Below are 25,944 nucleotides of genomic sequence, written 5' to 3' on the forward strand. Positions count from 1 at the left end.
TCATCAGGTCAAAGATCAAGGTCACAGTGACCTTGAATGGTAAAAGGTTGTCCGAGTGATAACTCAACAATGCCTGCACTCATGGCCCTCATAATTGACTTGGAGGTTGCGCCTGACCAGTAGATGACCCCTATTGTTTTTGGGGGTCATCGGGCCAAAGGTCAAGGTCACAGTGACCTTGAATGGTAAAAGGTTGTCCATGTGATAACTCGACAATGCCTGCACCTATGGCCCTCAAACTTGACTTTCAGGTTGGGCCTGACCAGTATATGACCCCTATTGTTTTTGGGGGTCATCAGGCCAAAGGTCAAGGTCACAGTGACCTTGAATGGTAAAAGGTTGTCCGAGTGATAACTCGACAATGCCTGCACCCATGGCCCTCAAACTTGACTTGGAGGTTGGGCCTGACTAGTGGATGACCCCTATTGATTTTAGGGGTCATCAGGTCAAAGGTCAAGGTAACAGTGACCTTGAATGAAAAAAGCTTGTCTGTGTGATAACTTGTCAATGCACCCATTGCCCTCAAACTTAACATTTAGAATTTTGGTGACCAGCTGAAGACTCCTATGGATTTTGAGGTCATAGAGTCAAAGGTCTTGGTCGTAACACCCTCTATCCTCAAACTTTGAATGATCATAATCTTAAAACTGCCTCAACGGCATCCAATGTCTGCGACAAATCAGCTGTCATTTCGGTCCACGCATATTTCATTCAATTGCCCATATAATCCTGACAACATGGCGCTCGGGGGGGGGGGGGGGGGGGGGGGAATTGTTGAAATCTGGTTGTGTGAAATATTTCCTGTATAGTGATGTTTCTATTGTTAATGTAATGTATTTCCTGTATGGTGAGTTTTGTACTTGGTTATTGAATGTATTTCCTGTATGGTGATGTTTGTACCAGGTTATGTGATGTATTTCCTGTAATGTTTTGTTTGTATGGGATATGTAATGAATTTCTAGTATGGTTATGTTTGTATGGGGAATGTTATGTATTTCCTGTATGTTGATGTTTGTGCCGGGTTATGTAATGTATTTTTAGTATGGTGATGTTTGTATGGGTAATGTAATGTATTTCCTGTATGGTGATGTTTGTACTGGGTTATTTAATGTATTTTCTGTATGGTAATGTTTGTACCAGATTATGTAATGTGTTTCCTGTTTGAAGATGTTTGTATGGGTAATGTCATTATTTTCTGTATGGTAATGTTTGTATGCTTAATGTAATGTATTTCCTGTATGGTGATGTTTGTACTTGGTAATTAAATGTGTCCTGTATGGTGTAATAGTGTATTTTACATGGTTTTATTTTCTTTATGGTTATGTATGTTTGTACAAGGTTCTGTCATGCATTTCCTGTATGCCGATGTGAAGTATTTCTTGGATGGTGTTGTTGAAATCTGGTTGTGTGATTTATTTCCTAAAAAGTGATGGTTGTACCTGTAAATGTAACTTATTTCCTGTATGGTGATGTTTGTGCCAGGTTATATAATGTTTTTCCTGTATGGTTATGTTTGCACTGGGTTATTTAATGTATTTCCTGTATGGTAATGTTTGTACTCAGTTATTAAATATATTTCCTGAATGTTGATGTTTGCTCTGGGTAATTTAATGTATTTCCTGTATGGTAATGTTTGTACTCAGTTATTTAATGTATTTCCTGTATGGTGATGTTTGTACTCAGTTATTTAATGTATTTCCTGTATGGAGATGTTTGTTTGTTCTAGGTAATTTAATGTATTTCCTGTAATGGTGATGTTTGTGCTGGGTTATTTAATATATTTCCTGTATGGTGATGTTTGTACTCAGTTATTTAATGTATTTCCTGTACGGTGATGTTTGAACTGGGTTATTTAATGTATTTACTGTACAGTTATGTTTGTACTCAGTTATTAAATATATTTCCTGTATGGTGATGTTTGTTTTGTGTAATTTAATGTTTTTCCGGTACAGTGATGTTTGTGCTGGGTTATTTAAATGTTTCCTGTATGGTGATGTTTGTGCTGGGTTATTTAATATATTTCCTGTATGGTGATGTTTGTACTCAGTTATTTAATGTATTTCCTGTACGGTGATGTTTGAACTGGGTTATTTAATGTATTTACTGTACAGTTATGTTTGTACTCAGTTATTAAATATATTTCCTGTATTGTGATGTTTGTGCTGGGTTATTTAATGTATTTCCTGTACAGTTATGTTTGCACTGGGTTATGTAATGTATTTCCTGTATGGTGATGTTTGTGCCAGGTTATGTAATGTATTTCCTGTATGATGATGTTTGTATTGAGTTACTTAATGTATTTCCTGTATGGTGATGTTTGTACTAAGTTATTTAATGTATTTCATGAACAGTTATGTTTGTACTCGGTTATTAAATGTACAGTTAAACGCTGTTAATTGGAAATCGTAGGGACCCTTAATTATTTTGGAATAGCCATATTTCGAATTATAGATGACCTGAAATACACAATAGTGAAGATTGCAATGTCGGTCACACGTTACCAATAAAATACATTCGGTTTGAGTGATCTTTCGTATATAAAAATATTTGTTGATGTATTGTTTAATAAATGACAAATAATTCATTATTATACTTCTTGATTAAAACAACATAAAACATTTAAAACAAACTGACAACACACATACGCATTCGGAACATAGCACGGACTGTTTGGTAGTGGGTCAAGTGAGCAATCTCATTGAATCTGATGAGATGGATATTTTCGGATGTATTCAGGTTGTGTTAACCAGCAATTATATACACACTACATCACCAAAATGAATCGCTCTGACATCAATGTTTGTAACATACGAATGCTCAATGCCATTCTTTAACAAGTGCTAATTGTGCTCCATTGTCAATTCAAGTCGATGCCCGAGTGCATTTGCAGAATGGTGTGAAAAACAATGACATGATCCAGTTTGAAATAAAAATTGATAAATATGTGTGAAATACAAAATCTGGACCGTAATTTTTACTTTCGGAATAGCGATTATTTCGGACTAGCGATTTCGGATTAAAGATTCAAAATTTAGTTAAATAAACAAGCAGTAAAATTGGAACCGAAAAATAATTTCGAAATAGCGATTATTTCGGATAAACGGTGTTCAGAATAGCGGTGTTCAACTGTATTTCGTATATGATGATGTTTTTACTGGGTAATTGTAATGCATTTCCTGTATGGTGATATTTGTACTTGGTTTTGTACAGACCTGGCAGTGGATTGTTGGTCCTGTGGTGTTGTATGTGTTGGAACGATTTGTGCGATTCTTCCGCTCCAATCAACAGGTCGTCATTTCAAAGGTAAGTGGTAATAGGCATGATCTCGATTGAATATTATTTTTTTTAATGTATATATTCATTATTGCACATGTATCAGTAAAAAATAAAATACAATATCATCTGCATATAAGAGACATTTCTTGTATTTTAAGAAAAAGATAGCTGTTACGATCGGTAATTTGTAATGCATCACCCCTCATTTACATAAAGCTGAGAACATTGTGACAAAACTCACAAGTGCTTCCAAATGTTGATGAAATCTGGTCGGAATATGAGTGTCTAGGAAATCACAAGGTCCAAATATATAAAAAATACTTGTAATCCATATGAAGGGGCAGGGGATGTGTACTTGATTAAGGTTGTTCATTTTGCAAAACATACAAGCGCACTTGTTCACTCATATCACTAAAACCACTTGCTGGATAAAGATCAAACTTTACAGGTGTGATATATATGTATCAAGTCAAGAGATGCATGCTGTCCCCAATGCTTGTTCAGACATTTTCATACGAGTTATAGCCCTTTGTTCTTTTACACTATAGTGTACTTTAAGATTCTTGTGTGCACTTCATCTCTGCCAACCGTAACTGGATCTGCAAGGAAATCCACAAGATTTGTGTGGGGTTTGCATCACTTTCAATAGTACTAGCAATGTATTTCATTATGTCTCCCCCATTCATGGGGAGACTTATTGTTTTAGCCCTGTCTGTCAGTCCGTACGTCACACCTCGTTGCCATTCAATGACTAAAGAATGCTTGCACCCAGGAACCACATACTTGGTATGCCAATTGGTCATGACAAGTAGATTACCCCTATTGATTTCTAGATCAGTAGGTCAAAGGTCAAGGTCACCATGACCTTGTGTTGAAGAAACAGTTTCCGCTCAATACTAAAGAACGCTTGCACCCAGGAACTTCATACTTGGTATGCTAGTTGGTCATGACTAGTAGATGACCCCTAAAGATTTTTAGATCACTAGGTCAGAGGTTAAGGTCGCCGTGACCTTGAGGTGAAGAAACAGTTTTTGCTCAATAACTAATGATCATTTAGGTCTAGGAACTTGGTATGCTAGTTGTTCATGACTAGTAGATGACCCCTATCGATTTTGAGATCAAAAGGTCAAAGGTCAAGGTTCAGGTAAAATACGATATGTTGGCGGTGACCTTAAGCTTAAAAATGGTTTCTGCTCAATAACTAAAGAATGCTTGTTCCACGGAACTTCATACTTGGTATGCTAGTTGGTCATGACTAGTAAATGACTTCTATAGATTTTGAGATCAGTAGGTCAAAGGTCAAGGTCACTGTGATATAAACCAAACATCACTGTTGGTTCGTCTCCAGTCAAAAATCACAAATTTCATGTCCATCATTTATTTTTTCTCACCTACGACCACACAATAGGGGAGACGAGCGCTTTTTGACAAAAGCAATCTCTAGTTTGTAAATACCTCCCATAATCGTTAAGTATCATCATGTGTCAAGGCAGGGTGCATATGATAGTCACATAACTCCTGTGAATTTTAATTTCTCTTTACAAACCTTTTTATGAAAGCTGTTTGAAGTAAGAAGTTTGTTTATATGCCCTGCTGATTTGAAAACATGGTGAGTTATTAAAATCCTAGTGAACATTCAAGAGGCCATGATTTATATCCAACCTTGATGGAACTTGGTCAGAATATGTGACTTTAATATCTGAGCTTGCACTATGGAATTCATGTTTGGTCCCTATTAAATAACCTTGTAAGCCTCTTTGATTCAACATTTTTTACTAAAATTTATAATAGAAATCTTTATCCATGAATGCAGGTGGTGAAGCATCCTTCGAAGGTGTTTGAGCTGCAGATGAGAAAGAAGGGGTTCAGTATGGGGCCAGGACAGTACATCTTCCTGCAGTGTCCGAAGATCTCTCATCTTGAGTGGCATCCCTTCACCCTTACATCTGTAAGTACAAAAAGGGTTCTGTATGGGGCCAGGACATTACATCTTCCTGCAGTGTCTGAAGATCTCTCATCTTGAGTGGCATCCCTTCACCCTTACATCTGTAAGTACAAGAAGTGTTCAGTATGAGGCCAGGACATTACATCTTCCTGCAGTGTCTGAAGATCTCTCATCTTGAGTGGCATCCCTTCACCCTTACATCTGTAAGTACAAAAAGGGTTCTGTATGGGGCCAGGACATTGCATCTTCCTGCAGTGTCCGAAGATCTCTCATCTTGAGTGGCAACCCTTCACCCTTACATCTGTAAGTACAAGAAGGGTTCAGTATGAGGCCAGGACATTACATCTTCCTGCAGTGTCCGAAGATCTCTCATCTTGAGTGGCATCCCTTCACCCTTACATCTGTAAGTACAAGAAGGGTTCAGTATCAGACCAGGACAGTATGTCTTCCTGCAGTGTCCGAAGATCTCTCATCTTGAGTGGCATCCCTTCACCCTTACATCTGTAAGTACAAGAAGGGTTCAGTATGGGGCCAGGACAGTATGTCTTCCTGCAGTGTCCGAAGATCTCCCATCTTGAGTGGCATCCCTTCACCCTTACATCTGTAAGTACAAGAAGTGTTCAGTATGGGGCCAGGACATTCCATCTTCCTGCAGTGTCCGAAGATCTCTCATCTTGAGTGGCATCCCTTCACCCTTACATCTGTAAGTACAAGAAGGGTTCAGTATGGGGCCAGGACATTACATCTTCCTGCAGTGTCCGAAGATCTCTCATCTTGAGTGGCATCCCTTCACCCTTACATCTGTAAGTACAAGAAGGGTTCAGTATGGGGCCAGGACATTACATCTTCCTGCAGTGTCCGAAGATCTCTCATCTTGAGTGGCATCCCTTCACCCTTACATCTGTAAGTACAAGAAGTGTTCAGTATGGGGCCAGGACAGTATGTCTTCCTGCAGTGTCCGAAGATCTCTCATCTTGAGTGGCATCCCTTCACCCTTACATCTGTAAGTACAAGAAGGGTTCAGTATGGGGCCAGGACAGTATGTCTTCCTGCAGTGTCTGAAGATCTCTCATCTTGAGTGGCATCCCTTCACCCTTACATCTGTAAGTACAAAAAGGGTTCTGTATGGGGCCAGGACATTGCATCTTCCTGCAGTGTCCGAAGATCTCTCATCTTGAGTGGCATCCCTTCACCCTTACATCTGTAAGTACAAGAAGGGTTCAGTATGAGGCCAGGACATTACATCTTCCTGCAGTGTCCGAAGATCTCTCATCTTGAGTGGCATCCCTTCACCCTTACATCTGTAAGTACAAGAAGGGTTCAGTATCAGACCAGGACAGTATGTCTTCCTGCAGTGTCCGAAGATCTCTCATCTTGAGTGGCATCCCTTCACCCTTACATCTGTAAGTACAAGAAGGGTTCAGTATGGGGCCAGGACAGTATGTCTTCCTGCAGTGTCCGAAGATCTCCCATCTTGAGTGGCATCCCTTCACCCTTACATCTGTAAGTACAAGAAGTGTTCAGTATGGGGCCAGGACATTCCATCTTCCTGCAGTGTCCGAAGATCTCTCATCTTGAGTGGCATCCCTTCACCCTTACATCTGTAAGTACAAGAAGGGTTCAGTATGGGGCCAGGACATTACATCTTCCTGCAGTGTCCGAAGATCTCTCATCTTGAGTGGCATCCCTTCACCCTTACATCTGTAAGTACAAGAAGGGTTCAGTATGGGGCCAGGACAGTATGTCTTCCTGCAGTGTCCGAAGATCTCCCATCTTGAGTGGCATCCCTTCACCCTTACATCTGTAAGTACAAGAAGTGTTCAGTATGGGGCCAGGACATTACATCTTCCTGCAGTGTCCGAAGATCTCTCATCTTGAGTGGCATCCCTTCACCCTTACATCTGTAAGTACAAGAAGTGTTCAGTATGGGGCCAGGACAGTATGTCTTCCTGCAGTGTCCGAAGATCTCTCATCTTGAGTGGCATCCCTTCACCCTTACATCTGTAAGTACAAGAAGGGTTCAGTATGGGGCCAGGACAGTATGTCTTCCTGCAGTGTCTGAAGATCTCTCATCTTGAGTGGCATCCCTTCACCCTTACATCTGTAAGTACAAGAAGGGTTCAGTATCAGACCAGGACAGTATGTCTTCCTGCAGTGTCTGAAGATCTCTCATCTTGAGTTGCACCCCATCACCCTTACATCTGTAAGTACAAGAAGGGTTCAGTATGGGGCCAGGACAGTATGTCTTCCTGCAGTGTCTGAAGATCTCTCATCTTGAGTTGCACCCCATCACCCTTACATCTGTAAGTACAAGAAGGGTTCAGTATGGGACCAGGACAGTATGTCTTCCTGCAGTGTCTGAAGATCTCTCATCTTGAGTGGCACCCCATCACCCTTACATCTGTAAGTACAAGAAGGGTTCAGTATCAGACCAGGACAGTATGTCTTCCTGCAGTGTCTGAAGATCTTATTTTGAGTGGCACCCCTTCACCTTTATATCTGTAAGTATAAGAAGGGGTTCAGCATGGCGCCAGTAAAGAACATGTTCCTGCAGTGTTTAGAATTCATAGCAATTATTTGATTCCCAGCCATAACTACTGATGGGAATTCAATCAGTTTCCATTTGTAGAGAACCATGGGAATGTGTGCTGCGCAAAATATTTATGCTTTAAGGGGGAAAGTCACACTTGGAGGTTGTTATTGTGCAATATTGATTGGGATTTCAAAGCAATCATTTTAGGCTCAGTTGTAAGTTTGTAACAGAATATCTGTCAAGATATGTTTTGATAACAGAATTTATTATATGCCAATTAATTTCCTTTTCCATATCCACCAGTGAAATTACAGCACTCCATATTGAAAAATGTGACCATACTGTCTTTTTCTGATTCTGTATCATGCTAGTACGGTGTGTAGTCTATAGGAACTACTTTTACGTCTCTGAAAATAGCATGACAAAAATAACTGATAAAACCTGTCAAATTTTAGATAAATAACATTATCTTATTTTACTCACACCACCAGTAACCTCTAAATGTTCAAGAAAATTATATCCAAAGAAACATGAGGATATGCACAAGGCAGAGAACACTTCAGATCTATCTAGACAACTAGTTGTTTGCCAATTCCAGTGAGCATGATTGTTAATGGTCGCAGCCAATTCAAAAATCATAGATTGTAGCATTGCCAATTCCAGTGAGCATGATTGTTAATGGTCGCAGCCAATTCAAAAATCATAGATTGTAGCATTGCCAATTCCAGTGAGCATGATTGTTAATGGTCGCAGCCAATTCAAAAATCATAGATTGTAGCATTGCCAATTCCAGTGAGCATGATTGTTAATGGTCGCAGCCAATTCAAAAATCATAGATTGTAGCATTATCATTAACATGAGCTTCTCTCAGTTCTGCATATAATGATTGTCAAAAAATCCCACGACCATTCACTTTTGTTAAAATGGCTATGTTTCTTCTTCAGGGAATGACTATTAGTTTATACCCGTAAAATAAATACCATTTATCTTTGTTTGTTTTTGTTTGTGCTGCAACATTTCATAATAGTTTTCATATTAGCAATTAGTTTATTTTGCTAAGTTATGAAACATTTTCTTATTATTTTGCTCAATAAAGTGAATTCTGTAACTTTTGACTTGTTTCGCTGGAGTAGCCTCCCTGGACTTCAATACACAAATGTACGTAACATATTCATATGCGCAAGCCACTTCATATTTGAACATTTGACAAACAGCGGTAAATTTAAATCAAATTGAAATAAAAAAATAAAAAGGAATAAATAGTAAGGTATATATAAATGGACTGTTATGATAGAACACTTTCCTGGTGACTTGCATCATATCTCATTCATTGAGTAATCATGTATTCGTCGAGAGCTGCGAATTCATCGGATTCGTGTTATCACACCAAACTCGACGTAAAACAGGTCACTGGAGAAACGTCCTATCATAATATCCCCTATAAGTCATCAAGTTCAGGTTCATATGTCAGCTACAACTGTCCATAAATTCCTTTATATTATACAAATGGTTATCAATCTGACAAAGCCAAATTGGGGGCATGTGTGAAGTGAGTTATTGTGTTCTTGATCATTAATGTTTTGTCAAGGCCATTTTAAGCTTGTCTGTTTTCCAAGAAAACAGTAACTGTGGAGGAAGTGTCCTTGTTGGCATTGTCGTACATAAACATTAACCTTGGCCATAACTCAAAACCGGTGTAAGATATTCAAATGAAGCTTAGTACACATGCTGCCAGAAACAAAACACACATGTAAGGCAAGGACCATAACTCTGACTATTGTTGAATTGAGCTCCCTGTTTAGACTGAAAAGAAGCAGACAAGTGTTGATATAAGCTCTGTGGTGCTCTAGTTCTCACAAGCTTTGAAGACCGAAAGTAACTTAAATGTCAGAAATAATTTTACCCTTTTATTATCCCCCGCCGAATCGAAGGTTTCGGGAGGGGGATATTGTTTTGTCGTTGTCCGTCATTCCATTCGTCCGTCCGGAACCTTATCTTGGTAGGCATTGGTCAGAAAATCTTAGAAAAATCTTTGGAACAAACTAGAGGAGTATACATGGTCAAATATTTATGAACTTAATCAAAATGTTTTCCTTGATGAACTCTTGGTCATATATATACAACTGTATCACATATGATCAATAATTAGGTCACTAGGTCAAATCTTAGAAAATTCTTGTCAGGAACCTTATAATGGTAATGATTGTTCAGATTATTTATAAACTTGGTCAGGATGTACCCCTTGATAAAATATGGACCACTTGTAAAAGTGGGTCACATGGGTTCAAAAACTAGGTCACTAGCTTAAATCTTAGAAAAATCTTTGGAACACATTAGAGGCATTATGTATGGTCTAATATTCATGAAACTTGATCAAAATGTTTTCCTTGATAAACTATTTGACATGTTTAAAACTGGGTCACATGTGATAAAAAATTATAAAACTGGGTCACATGTGATACAAATTTAGGTCACTAGGTCAAATCTTACAAAAATCTTGTCCAAAACCATTTCATTGTAGTGATTGGTGGGATTATGTTCATACATGTATGACTGAACACATGATTATAAGTATCATAGCAGTGAAACTCGATGAGCTTGAAAATAACACACAGTGAACATGATCAACAGGTACCTTAAAACGTCATTATTTTCATTAAGCCTTCGGCTTTCACATGTATACCTAGCATATAATTCTGTACGTTTCAACCAGACCGCTCTTTAAAAAGACGTTTTAAATAACCCGCCTTATCACTGCGCATGTGCATATCCACAACTGGAAGACAAAACCATGCCGAGTCACTTTTTATTTTGGCGTGGACCAGACCGGTCGCATTTTAGAAGAAAGAAGTATCATGGACTTGCTAGAATTAGAGGACAACGTAAGTTTGTCTTCGGACCATACTGATAAGTCTTTCAGTGTGTTTTCTTTTTTGGAAATAACAAGAACCATTCTTCGGATGGTTCGGAAAAAAACGACAACAAAGACAGTTGTTATATCTGTTGTTGTTCCAAAAAAGTCAAAGACTTTGGTAAAAACTCCAATTTCTACAAGTTAGACTAAGAAACCGTTGAATAAAAAACCAAAAAAGTCTTTGGACAAGAAAAAAGTGTCTTCGGACAAGAATAAAAATTTGGATAAGCAGTCTTCGGACAATAATGGAATTGATATTTCAAAACTTACTCCCAAAAATAATGACTCCCTTCGGGGTTTGTTAGGGATAGACAGTTCATCATTTAATGATTTTGAACAATTTTCTCCACAAGATTATCCCAGGATGCAAATTCAGATTGATGCTAATGACATTTCAGATACGGAACTAGCTGAAGAAAATGTGTTGCCTCCTCCGGATTTTACAAGTGTGTTTGATACAGACAGTAACAATAACCAAGTTTCCTCGAAATTTGGGTGGTGAATGCTAAAGCTGAAAGCCCCAGAGATGGGCGAGCCAGTTAGTGATCCATTACCTAAACTTGTGAATGTTGCTAGTTCTAAGCAATGTGAAATGGATGGGGTGGTGACTAAATACAAAGTTCCATCCAACTGTGATTTAGCAACACCACCTTCAGTTAATCAGGAAATTTGGAAGATTATGAATAAAGGTGGACATCTAAATGATAAGTTGATGGTGGATATTCAAAACTTGGTGGCTGCTGGCATTGGTTCAGTTTTGAAATTGGTGAACCTTTTAAAGGATCAGAGTTGAGGCACTGAGGCTAAGGGTGTTTTGTCAGACACTTAGACTATACTTGGCCAAACACAATACAATCTTTCTATGAGAAGGAGGTACATCATTAGGCCTGCCTTGAAGTAAAAATATGCTGGTCTATGTAATCTGTCAACAGAAGTTACAAAGTAATTGTTTGGTGACCATATTGTTAGAGATAAAAAGTTGTGAAACTTTGTCTTCCATTGGGAAGGATTCATACCCACAGCGTGGTAACTTTGCTCGTGGTCATTTAAGATATCAGCAAAGGCTAGGTGGTTATGGAAGTTTTTATCAGCCAAGGTACCAGCCATATGAGCAGTACAGGCCAAGAGGCACTGGCTCTTGGAGGGGTTTGAGGTCTAGGCGGCATTCCCGAAATGCTACGGCCACAGCCCCAAATGATCAATAGAGAGTTTGGTAGGTAAACTAAAATTGTATGTTGATCAATGGAAAAATTACACCAATGATCCTTGGATTATTAATGCTGTTTCGGGCTATTAAATTGATTTTGTCAAACAACAATATAAAGGAAAAGTCCCAAATGAGATACTTTTTGATGGGGAAAAATGGAAAATTGTTAATGATGAGGTAAATTCTCTGTTAGATAAGGTTGCAATTGTTGAAACTGTTCATGAATCAGAAGAGTTTATAGCAACTCTATTCATTGTTCCAAAACCAAACAACAAATTTAGACCTGTCATTAATCTTAGATTTCTAAACAAATTTGTTTGTTATAATCATTTCAAACAGGAGACATTTAATGTTGTTTTGGATTTAGTGCAAAGAAATGATTTTTTCACTAAAATGGATCTTTCAGCCTATTTTTCAGTGCCTATTCATGATGATTCCACTAAGTATCTGAAATTTTCTTGGAATTGTCAATTATACAAGTTTATTTGTTTACCGTTTGGTTTGGCTATTGCGCCACTCCTGTTCACTAAGATTTTGAAGCCTATTTATGCCTGGTTCAGGAAACAGAGTGTCCGATGTTCCATTACAAAGATAGTTAATCTGCTCTAGAAATACAGAAATTATGACAGACACGTTAGAATCCTTGGGGTTTGTAACACAAATAAGAGAGAAAAGTCTGTTCTGAAACCATGCCAACGAATCCTCTTTTGGTTTTATCCTGGATTCAGTAGAATTTAAAGTATATTTGACTGTACAAAAGATTCAAAAGATTTTGATAAAGGCCAAAATATTATTATCAGAAGGGGTTGTTGCCATTTGAGATTTGGCCTCTTTTATTGGTCTAATTGTCAATGCCTTCTATGCTGTGTTTGAGGCAAAATTACACTTTAGAGATCTTGAACGAAACAAGATAAAAGGGTTAGAAGGATCAATGGATTTTGATAAAAAGGTTCAGTTGTCGGATTCTAGTATCTAGGAACTAAAGTGGTGGCTCAATAATATAGAAACCAAGCATGGGAAATTGATAAGACCCATGCCCGTACATGTGATTTGTAGAACCGATGCATCGTTTCTGGGTTATGGAGGTATTGATTTATCAAGTGAAATACATACAAATGGTAGATGGGCATCTGAAGAAAAGCATAACAAATCGATAAATTACTTGGAATTGTTGGCAATATTTTATGCATTACAAGCATTGTATTATCATGTACAAAATACACATATAGAAATTCAGTCTGACAATACAACAGCAGTTTCTTATATATCTGAATTTGGGGGTATGGCTTCCTCTGATATGGATGTTTTACCAAAGAACATTTGGATGTGGTACATAGAAAGGAATATTCATTTGTCAGCTACTCATATACCTGGTAAAAGTAATACCGCAGATTATTATTCAAGAATTTTTTCCTCATCAACTGAGTGGATGCTAAAAATGGACATATTTGAAAGGATATGTTTGCATTTTTTCAGGCCTGACGTTGATTTATTTGCCTCTCGATTGAACAAAAGACTAAACAAGTTTGTTTCGTGGTTTCCAGAACCTGGCGCTAGCTTTACTGATGCTTTCATTGTCTCGTGGCAAAACATGTCACCCTATGTTTTCCCCCCTTTTGATATTGTTGGGAAAGTGATAAACATGATCATACAAGATGAGGTAGATAAGTGTATCATAATATTTCCATTTTGAGAAGATTTATGAGAAGTGTTTTCATTAGTAAATCTCCGAAACCTCGATATATTGCTATGTGGGATGTGTCAATTGTGTTAAGATTTTTGGAGTTTTTGGGCAAGAACTCTGATCTTTCATTGAAAATTCTAACTTTTAAGACTGTTGCTTTAGTGGCTCTTGGGAATATCTTGGTTTAATATCATTGTGTTTGAATAATATGATTGTGGAAAAGGATGCTATAGTGTTTATGATTTCAGATATATTGAAGACTACTGCTCATGGTGATTCATTTTCAGTTAGGATTGAACATTTCAGAAATGAATCTTTATGTGCTATGCACACATTACTTGACTATATTGAAGCCAATAAGAAAGTGAGATTGTCAAATTCCCTCTTTATTTCTTATGTAACATTGAAGAAGGTTACTACTAGTACCATAGCTAGATGGTTGAAATTGTCTTTAAGTTTAGCAGGAATAGACACGGAAGTGTTCAAGGCACATTCATTTAGAGGTGCAGCTACTTCTGCTGCATTTAATAGAGGTTGTTCATTGAAGTATATTTTGAAAACTGCTCATTTGAAATCTGGTAAGAACTTCAGAAAATTTTATTATAGACAGTCTTTAAGGAAGCAGGATATTTCATTCAGTAATGCATTATTTACTTTATAAATATTGAAAGGTGTTTTTGTTTACTTTGTTGATTATAGTTTTAGCTACCTTTGAAGATGCTATGTATACATGTGAAAGCCGAAGGCTTAATGAAAATAATGTCCCCTCTCCAAGCTTTAGTGCAGGATGAAGAGCATTATTGGAATTAAGCCGGAGGCTGAGCATGTATGCACCCGCCGTTCATTGGTTATCATATACTCATCCCCTTGGAGATGCAACTAAAACTAATTCTTTTAAGAGTGACACGGCATGGTTTTGTCTTCCGGTTGTGGATATGCGCAGTGATAAGGCGGGTTATTTTAAACGTCTTTTTAAAGAGCGGTCTGGTTGAACGTACAGAATGATATGCTATGTATACATGCTCAGCCTCCGGCTTAATTCCAATAATGCCCTTCATCCTGCTTTAAAGCTTGGATGAGGGGACATTTTCCACTATTTATTGTTATCACTTAAGACATTATTTGAACTTCCACTTTGAAATCATTCAAATTCATAGAAACTATTACAAATGTTACTCTATATACAAAACTTTTATTTCAAATAATTCCAAACAAACTCAAACTTATATCCAACGTTCATAACGGTCCATTTCTCTGCAGCCAAATTACATGTTAATATAGGAAAATTCCACCTACTTTTCAATTCCAAACCATGAACTTTGCCTAATCAGGTGGGGGATATCAATTCAACGAATTTGCTTGTTAATCCTACTTCTGGTGTAATATGTCTTGAGATGCATGAATGATATATTCTGGTGTTTATGAATTTAGGCGCCTGAGGATGAGTATTTCTCGGTGCACATCCGGCGTGTGGGCAACTGGACAGAGGCACTGGCCAAAGCGTGTCACGTTGACGAGGTTGAGTTCAAGGAGAACTGGAAACTTCCCAAGTATGTCTTCTCTGTCTAGAAATTATTCCCTGTTCTGGTGCCTGTGAATAGAGATTACTCTGTCTGGTGTCAGTGGCATCTCATTTTTGTTTGCAATCAATAAAATTTTAACCATTTGGTTGAGTCTTTTAACTTATGCACTTGGCCAGTAGACTTTGGGGTAAATAGGTAAAGTGTCAAAGTCATGGTGCACTTTACTAGAAATATGAAAGGCACTACAGACAAGAATTTGAGTTTTAAATTCAAAGATGTAAGTTCACAAAGGCTTTTTTTCAGTCCTGCTACTTTACCAATTAATAAGATATTAATATGATGCATTTTAGCTCACCTGAGCACATAGTGCTCAAGGTGAGCTATTGTGATCGATCTTCCGTCATCCAGCATCAACAATTGCTTATAAATGTCAACTTCTCCTAAACCACTTGGACAATCTTAATGAAACTTTACAGGAATGATCCTTCGTTGGTGCTCTTTCAAGATTGTTCAAAGAAATGAATTCCATGCAGAACAGTGGTTGCTATGGCAACATTATGGAAAAACTTCATAACTTTTCTTGACAAAAACCATGAGGCCTATAGCTTAGATACTTGGTATGTGACATTGTCTAGTAGTTGTCTACCAAGTTTGTTCAAATTATGCCCCTGGGGTCAAAATAAGCCCCACCTTGTGGGTAACCAGTTCACTATAAATACATTCTGTTAAAATTTTGATAGTTATTTAAAGTTTACTCTTGAAGCAAGGGCAGCAAATCTTGCTCTATGGTCACCCTTTCTGTTGAACAGTGCATTGTCAATTTTTATTTTTTATATTTTTTGCAACAAGGAATTATATGTTATATTTTTTGATTCTTTGAGTCACTTTTAAGGTAAGAATTGTTTTTTTCATAGGTTTATATGTAAGGAAATATTATATCTCTTTATTTATGTCTCCCCCATTAATGTGGAGACATATTGTTTTTGCCCTGTCCGTCAGTGCGTACGTCACACTTTGTTTCCGCTCAATAATTAAAGAACGCTTGCACCAAGGAACTTCATACTTGGTATGCTAGTTGGTCATGACTAGTAGATGACCCCTATTGATTTTGAGGTCACTAGGTCAAAGGTCAAGGTCGCAGTAAATATTCACTATTTAATATGGGTGAATAAACCAAACTTCACTGTTTTTGTTCGTATCCAGTCCAAAATTACAAATTTCAGGTCCATCATTTATTTATTCTCAGATACGACCACACAATAGGGGAGACAAGCGCTTTTTAAAAAAAGCAATCTCTAGTTTCTAGAAGAATTTCATTTTAACCCAATGATGAATAAAATAATCAGACTTTTCCATTGAACTACATGTAGACCATAATGTAATTTACAATCTTATCTTATTCGTGGTTAGTGAATACACCTTATATAAACAAGACTGTAACTCTCATACATAGATGGGAAGCCATGTTGTGTTGGATTGAAATCGAGACAACGTTACTGTAGGCTCTTCATAAAGTAGTTTTATCAAATCCTCATAGTTTATAGTAGTTATATATTTTATTGGATGGTGCGCTGTCCATCGTTCCTGTGTTTTACACTATTGCTTGTGAAAATCAAAGTATGCCTCTGGGGTCAAAACTTGCTATGTCATGAGGTTTTCTGTGGACTTATCAAAAAACTTTGAACATAGAAAGCTTGTCCGATTGATATCTAGAATATGCTTGGGCCTACGGCCGACAAATTTAGTTGGGAAGTTGATCATTGCCAGTAGAACCCTATCAATGAAGATCATCAGAATTAAAGTCAAGGTGGGCCAGAGCATGGTAGTTTTTCAAGACAGGTATTTTAAAAGAAGTATCAGCAAGAAATTGACCATTGCCGTGTTAGTATAAACATATTTTTTACTGCTTGAATTGTCTATAAGCAGCTATCTGTCTAGATACAAACCGACCTTCAGGCACGCTGCATGGTGGGTAACTCAGAAAGCCTTGTTATCAGCTTACAGGCAACACGCAACAAATCAGCTTAGTTACAATCCTCACAACACAGACTGAAGGTCTTCTGTCAATAATTGATCATTTCGTCGCAGTGTGGCATTTCTTTTTTTATCATAATTATGTATCAAACACCACAATACCATTTTTTTTTAGGAAAATTAACTGGTTACCTACATGTACTTCTTTATACTAAACTATGTTAATTTCAAATATGTGCATCAATTTTACCATCATAGTGCTAAATAGAGGGTATTTTAAATTAAAATGATCTTTAATGTATTGGTAATTCTATATCTTATGAGACAACACTAATGATCAATGCAGTGTATGACTTGTATAATTATAAGATTGCCATATATTTTTTTTCTGTTCCACTTTAAAATTATACCTAACAAATTGTGAATGTCTTACTGCAGAGTAGCAGTTGATGGACCATTTGGAACAGCTACTGAGGACATTTTTACATATGAGGTGGACATTTTTGTTGCTGCGGGGATTGGAGTCACTCCATTTGCTTCAGTCCTCAAACATACATGGTGGGTATTTTCATACAAAATTAATTCCTAAAGCAGATTGATGCAAAATAATCAACAATCTAATGAAAATGAGAAGATTGCTTTTCTAAACACACACGTAGGAACAGAAGTGATAAAATTGTGAGGTAAAGGTGTCTGTGCCCACAAACAAACCATTGCTCATTTACGAATTACAAACCTATAAGTGCCGAGAAACCAATGCTTGCTTATTTACACAATGACAAACCTATCAGTGCTAAAAAACCAACCCTCTCTTATTTACACAATAAGAAAACTATCTGTGCCAACAAACCAAAGCTTGCTTATTTACACAATGAGTAACCTTTATGTGCCAACAAACAGCTTGCTTATTTACACAATGAATAACCTATCTGTGCCAACAAACCAACCCTTGCTCATTTACTTATTACAAACCTATAACTATAAATGCCGACAAACCAACCTTTGCTTTTTACACAATGACAAACCTATCGGTGCTGACAAACCAACCCTCGCTCATTTACACAATCAGTAACCTATCTTTGCCAACAAACCAACGCTTGCTTATTTACACAATGACAAACCTATCAGTGCCGACAACCAAAGCTTGCTTATTAACACAATGACTAACCTATCAGTGCCGACAAACTAACCCTTGCTTATTTACGCAATGACAAACCTATCAGTGCCGACAAACCAACCCTTGCTTATTTACACAATGACAAACCTATCAGTGCCGACAAACCCACCCTTGCTTTTTTACACAATGAGTAACCTATCTGTGCCAACAAACCAACCCTTGCTTATTTACACAATGACAAACCTATCAGTGCCGACAAACCAACCCTTGCTTTTTTACACAATGAGTAACCTATCTGTGCCAACAAACCAACCCTTGCTTATTTACACAATGACAAACCTATAAATGCCCTCAAACCAACCCTTGCTTATTTACACAATGAGTAACCTATCTGTGCCAACAAACCAACGCTTGCTTATTTACACAATGACTAACCTATCAGCTGTGCCGACAAACCAACCCTTGCTTATTGACACAATGACAAACCTATCAGTGCCAACAAACTAACGCTTGCTTATTGTAACCAGATCTTCTTTTCACCTGATATAGCTAGTAGTTGGTAGAATCTCTTCTGCCCTTAAACATCTTATTACTAATTCGCTGCCACCATTAAAGATAACTTGGAAACTTATTTAGTACTAAAATAAGCAAAACCTGTTACTTCTAATAATAGTTTTTATTTACAGTCACTCTGCACAGTCACACATTTTTACAAAGTCCAGAATACAATGTATAATAAAATGTAAGATATGAATAAGTATAGTATTTGAAATGCAAACACAAACAGTCAATGATAATGAGATGTAACTTTCAACAGGATATACTGGTGCGAACTACTCAGTCTTAGCCTAAATTCCACTCCCGTCTTTTTAAGAACCCCAACTATATATACTAAAGTATTATATAATTAACAGGAAATGTAAGATTAACCCGAGATGAACCTGAAGGTACCTGAAGTTTCAGGTCAGTCAAGAGACATTATTATATAGCCTCTGGTTTTCAATTTGTTCCATACAGATGTAACTAATTACTAAACAATTGCTGGATACAGTTACAGTTATGCAATGTACCCCGAAATCTCAGGTTTTACTGTTATGATCAATTGATATAGAAGGTACCTGAAGAAATTAGTAAACAAAGATTAACCTTCAAATTCAGCATCTAAAACAATACGTTAACAGTTTTAAAACTAGTCTTTTACTTGTAACTTAATTAAGACAATCATATAATAGGTAAATCTAAAATTGCAACATTATTAACACAATGACTAACCTATCAGCTGTGCCGACAACCAAAGCCTGCTTATTTACGCAATGACAAACCTATCAGTGCCAACAACCAACCCTTGCTCATTTACACATTACAAACCTATAAGGCCACACCAAATTAATGTTTAGTTCCTCAGATTTTTGCCAAAAAAAATAGGAGCTAGCGAGCGAAAAAAATAAATAAAATTTGTCAGTTTTCATAAAAACCGAAGCGAGTGAAGATCGAAAAATATATTTTTCCTTATATTCAATATAAATAAGAAAGATTGTTCAAAATAATTGCCCTTAAACCCATTTTCATGCCATCTTGAACTGAACCTCTAATGGACATTGGGAAAATGTTGGAATACATACTATTTATTCATCCATGTTTAGTACAAACATTATATGGTTAAATCTAATTTTTTATATAACTAAAACGTACTTTAATATGACGATCATTCATAATAATAAATAACCCTGCTTTTAGTAAAAAGTTTGAACGACTTATATAAATCTACCTGAATCAGTTTAACATTATATGCAACTGTATTTAGACATAACTTAGGATTGATTTTGGATTTGTAAAAAATGATCACTTACACAGGCATCATCAAACATCAGACTCCATATAACATAGACTAAATTTTGTTTTTATTATCACAGGAAATGCAATGACATGTGCTTATTAAAACAAAAAGAACAAGGGTATTTTTCAGAGTACTTTTTTTGGTTATTTAGATGTTTTTATGCACCAGCCAATTGTATATGCCCCCCCCCCCCCCCCCCCTCCCCAAGTTCGGAATAGGGGGGACTTTGACTTCCGGTCTCTCAAAACTTGGGTAAAATACCCGACCTGCAGGGACACACTGCTGGTAAAATCCCTGCCAAATGGCCCCGCAACCCCGAATACCTATGTGAGGCCCATTCCCGACTATTTTCAATATGAATGTTGTCTACAATTTATCCACGTTTAAATTAAAGTTAATAGTAAAGCACTGGATCTCATTGCCATTTGTTAAATATTTTCATGTGATACAATCAAAACCTTTTCATTTATAACTGAGAACCTATGTTTGCAATTAAAAAGCATTTCTTGACATAATTGTATGATGAATTTGGAAAGAATTTTTATTTTTATTTTTCGCTTTGCACTCGCCTCTGAATTGCCTTAAATTTAAAAAAAAACTTTTTTCTTTTTTTTCACTCGCTCGCTCCTCTTTCCTTCTTTCACACTACGCATCGGTAACTTCCCTTTACAAAAACACGAAAACTAGCCTAGAAAAATTATACTTGATTATTTTTAGTCTTTTAATAAATTATTACCTGAAAAAATCTGCTTGGCGATCGAAATGGAGGTGGGGGCGCACAATTTTTTTTTTTTTTTTTTTTTACATTTTCAAAAAAATAGCAGCGGTAAATCCCCGGAACAAAATATCAATTTGGTATGGCCTAAGTGCCGAAAACCCAACCCTTTCTCATTTACACATTACAAACCTATAAGTGCCGACAACCAACCCATGCTCATTTACACATTACAAACCTATAAATGCCGAGAAACCAACCCTTGCTCATTTACACATTACAAACCTATAAATGCCGAGAAACCAAACCTTGCTCATTTACACATTCAGGCCGTCAACCAATTCCTATATTTTCCTATAGTTTTGAGAAATTTCGTATATTTTTCAAAACCTATATTTCCTATATTTCCCTATATTTTGGATTTTTTTCCTATATTTTCTTAAAAAAGTGGTGCTGGGATATGTTTCAAATCATTCAAAGAATTGATACTGCCTTTAGATATTGTTTATTTACAGTTTAAGACTGTCTTTATCCTCCAAACCATCACCATCATTCAGAATTGCTGTTTAACACCCTTGGTTATCCATCTGGACACCTTTGATGAAGAGTATGCCTAACATCAAATCTGAAAGGTGTCCACTTTGATGACCACAGTCATGTTGCTGCAGCCATAGTCTGCCTTTATGGAGAGGTTTAAAGGGGCTGTACTCCGTATGATGAAATAGCGAAAAAAAACATGTGTACAATGCATTGAAACTTATTAACTGAAGTACCACATAGTTTACAATCAATTTATTTTTCCACAGTTTTTTTTTTATTTTTCCATTAAAAAGGACCCAGTTTCCGACTAGATTTTTTTTTACATTTTGGTATTTTTTTACAATTATGATATCAAAGAGTAAAATATTTTTTTTTAAATATTTGTCCTAAGATTCGTTACAGAAAAATGCTATTTTGGTCTCAATCTGGTGTACAGTCCCTTTAAGGAATGTGGGTTAAGTGAAACACCAATTTTATGATTATAGCCAATAAACAAGTAAGTAAACGTCCACTTAAATACCTCTTAATGTCGATTTTTCAACCCTAAAATTCCTATATTTTGCCCAGAAAAGTCCAAAACCTTCCTATATTTTTTCCTATATTTTCATTAAAACTTGGTTGACGGCCTGCACATTACAAACCTATCAGTGCCGACAACCCAACCCTTGCTCATTAATGCAATGACAAACCTATAAATGCCGACAAACCAACCCTTGCTCATTTACGCATTACAAACCTATCAGTGCTGACAAACCAACCCTTGCTAATTTACACATTTCAAACCTATAAGTGCCGACAAACCAACCCTTGGTCATTTACACATTACAAACCTAAAAAGGACAACAAACCAACCCTTGCTCATTTACGCATTACAAACCTAAAAGTGCCGACAAACCAACGCTTGCTTATTTATGCAATGACAAACCTATAAATGCCGTCAAACCAACCCTTGCTTATTTACGCAATGACAAACCTATCTGAGCCAACAAACCATCCCTTGCTCATTTGGACATTACAAACCTATAAATGCCAACAAACCATCTATTGCTCATTTACACATTACAAACCTATAAATGCCGACAAACCAACGCTTACTTATTTACGCGATGATAAACCTATAAATGCCGTCAAACCAACCCTTGCTCATTTGGACATTACAAATCTTTAAATGCTGACAAACCATCCATTGCTCATTTACACATTACAAACCTATAAATGCCAACAAACCAACCCATCGTCATTTACGCATTACAAACCTATAAGTGCAGACAAACCAACGCTTGCTTATTTACGCAATGACAAACCTATAAATGCCGACAAACCAACGCTTGCTCATTTACGCATTACAAACCTATAAGTGCCGACAAACCAACGCTTGCTAATTTGCACAATGACAAACCTATCTGTGCCAACAAACCATTCCTTGCTCATGTACACATTACAAACTTATAAATGCCGACAAACCATCCATTGGTCATTTACACATTACAAACCTATCAGTGCCGACAAACCAACCCTTGCTTATTTACACATTATAAACCTATAACTATAAATGCCGACAAACCAACCCTTGCTCATTTACACATTACAAACCTATCAATGCGGACAAACCAACCATTGCTCATTCACACATTACAAACCTATAAATGCTGACAAACCAACCCTTGCTCATTAAGTATTACAAACCTATCAGTGCCGACAAATCAACCCTTGCTCATTAACGCATTACAAACCTATAAGTGCCGACAAACCAAGCTTGCTTATTTACGCAATGACAAACCTATAAATGCTGATAAACCAACCCTTGCTCATTTACACATTACAAACCTATAAGTGCCGACAAACCAACGCTTGCTTATTTACGCAGTGACAAACCTATCTGTGCCAACAAACCATCCCTTGCTCATTTACACATTACATACCAGTGCCGACAAACCAACCCTTGCTTATTTACACATTACAAACCTATAACTATAAATGCTGACAAACCAACCCTTGCTCATTTACACATTACAAACCTATCAGTGTCGACAAAGCAACCATTGCTCATTCACACATTACAAACCTATGAATGCCGACAAACCAACCCTTGCTCATTAAGCATTACAAACCTATCAGTGCCGACAAATTGACCCTTGCTCATTAACGCATTACAAACCTATAAGTGCTGACAAACCAAGCTTGCTTATTTACGCAATGACAAACCTATAAATGCTGACAAACCAACCCTTGCTCATTTACACATTACAAACCTATAAGTGCCGACAAACCAACGCTTGCTTATTTACGCAATGACAAACCTATCTGTGCCAACAAACCATCCCTTGCTCATTTACACATTACAAACCTAAAAATGCCGACAAACCATCCATTGCTCATTTACACATTACATACCAGTGCCGACAAACCAACCCTTGCTTATTTACACATTACAAACCTATAACTATAAATGCTGACAAACCATCCCTTGTTCATTTACGCATTACAAACCTATCAGTGCCGACAAACCAACCCTTTCTCATTTACACATAACAAACCTATAAGTGCCGACAAACCAACGCTTGCTTATTTATGCAATGACAAACCTATAAATGCTGATAAACCAACCCTTGCTCATTAACGCATTACAAACCTATCAGTGCCGACAAACCAACCCTTTCTCATTTACACATAACAAACCTATAAGTGCCGACAAACCAACGCTTGCTTATTTACGCAATGACAAACCTATAAATGCTGACAAACCAACCCTTGCTCATTTACGCATTACAAACCTATAAGTGCCGACAAACCAACGCTTGCTTATTTATGCAATGGCAAACCTATAAATGCTGATAAACCAACCCTTGCTCATTTACGCATTACAAACCTATCAGTGCCGACAAACCAACCCTTTCTCATTTACACATAACAAACCTATAAGTGCCGACAAACCAACCCTTGCTCATTTACGCAATGACAAACCTATAAATGCTGACAAACCAACCCTTTCTCATTTACACATAACAAACCTATAAGTGCCGACAAACCAACGCTTGCTTATTTATGCAATGACAAACCTATAAATGCTGATAAACCAACCCTTGCTCATTTACGCAATGACAAACCTATAAATGCTGATAAACCAACCCTTGCTCATTTACGCATTACAAACCTATCAGTGCCGACAAACCAACCCTTTCTCATTTACACATAACAAACCTATAAGTGCCGACAAACCAACCCTTGCTCATTTACGCAATGACAAACCTATAAATGCTGACAAACCAACCCTTTCTCATTTACACATAACAAACCTATAAGTGCCGACAAACCAACGCTTGCTTATTTATGCAATGACAAACCTATAAATGCTGATAAACCAACCCTTGCTCATTTACGCATTACAAACCTATCAGTGCCGACAAACCAACCCTTTCTCATTTACACATAACAAACCTATAAGTGCCGACAAACCAACGCTTGCTTATTTACGCAATGACAAACCTATAAATGCTGACAAACCAACCCTTGCTCATTTACGCATTACAAACCTATAAGTGCCGACAAACCAACGCTTGCTTATTTACGCAATGACAAACCTATAAATGCCGACAAATTGACCCTTGCTCATTAACGCATTACAAACCTATAAGTGCTGACAAACCAAGCTTGCTTATTTACGCAATGACAAACCTATAAATGCTGACAAACCAACCCTTGCTCATTTACGCATTACAAACCTATAAGTGCCAACAAACCAACGCTTGCTTATTTACGCAATGGCAAACCTATCTGTGCCAACAAACTATCCCTTGCTCATTTACACATTACAAACCTAAAAATGCCGACAAACCATCCATTGCTCATTTAGCATTACAAACCTATAACTATAAATGCCGACAAACCAACCCTTGCTCATTTACACATTACAAACCTATCAATGCCGACAAACCAACTATTGCTCATTCACACATTACAAACCTATAAATGCTGACAAACCAACCCTTGCTTATTTACGCTCATTGAATTTATTGAAACTATTGCTAAACCGATAGATATACAGTATAAAACACCACACATCGGTAGCTTCATTTTACAAAAACACTTAACCTAGCGTAGAAAAATTATAATTGATTATTTTTTCAACCTTAAAATACTTCCACCAAAGACTTGGTTGACCACAATGGACAATGTTTTCTTTGTTTTTATTAAATCATTTATTTTCATATTAAAACAATAACAAGCAGGCAGAGCTCTTAGTTTGCAATGAGTAGCTTGCAGATATATATTACAACAGTAATTCCATGTTCCATGCACTTTGCACTCATTGTATATAATTCAGTTGCTATTACTTAGATAGAGAACCAATCCTTTAACTTGTAATTTTAACATAGAACTTGCCTTATTGTTCCTCTGATTGTATTTAATGATTTTGAAAGTAAGAAAATATTGATCAAAATCATATATTTAGTAATTGAACGCATACCTTATAAAACGAATGTAAGCAGTTATAAGTAATTAATTAAATTATAAAGGAAGTTTTAGTTTGCAGGTATTTAAAATGTAAGTTAAACTGTTTAAAAATAGATTCATCTTCTTTAAATGTAAATGTAGGCATAGGCTGACAAATCGCAGGTAAGTGAACATAGACTTCAGCTTGAATAAAATGCTCTGGATTTATGTCTGTCTGTGACTGT

At 36.9% G+C, this 25,944-nt stretch overlaps 1 protein-coding gene across 2 annotated transcripts in view; it reads left to right on the forward strand.

The window, feature by feature from the left end:
* Positions 1-25,944, forward strand: part of LOC128237339 (cytochrome b-245 heavy chain-like) — a 119,928-nt gene that overhangs the window by 75,386 nt on the left and 18,598 nt on the right. The window contains exons 10-14 of one of the 2 annotated variants that reach the window (XM_052952758.1): positions 3,211-3,303; positions 5,090-5,224; positions 14,991-15,109; positions 17,495-17,614; positions 25,862-25,882. In XM_052952758.1, the coding sequence (XP_052808718.1) occupies positions 3,211-3,303; positions 5,090-5,224; positions 14,991-15,109; positions 17,495-17,614; positions 25,862-25,882 (488 nt within the window). The remainder of the gene's footprint in view (positions 1-3,210; positions 3,304-5,089; positions 5,225-14,990; positions 15,110-17,494; positions 17,615-25,861; positions 25,883-25,944) is intronic. The other variant, XM_052952759.1, reaches the window with a different exon arrangement.

Source organism: Mya arenaria, chromosome 6, assembly GCF_026914265.1.
Source record: "Mya arenaria isolate MELC-2E11 chromosome 6, ASM2691426v1".
Lineage (NCBI taxonomy): Eukaryota > Metazoa > Mollusca > Bivalvia > Myida > Myidae > Mya > Mya arenaria.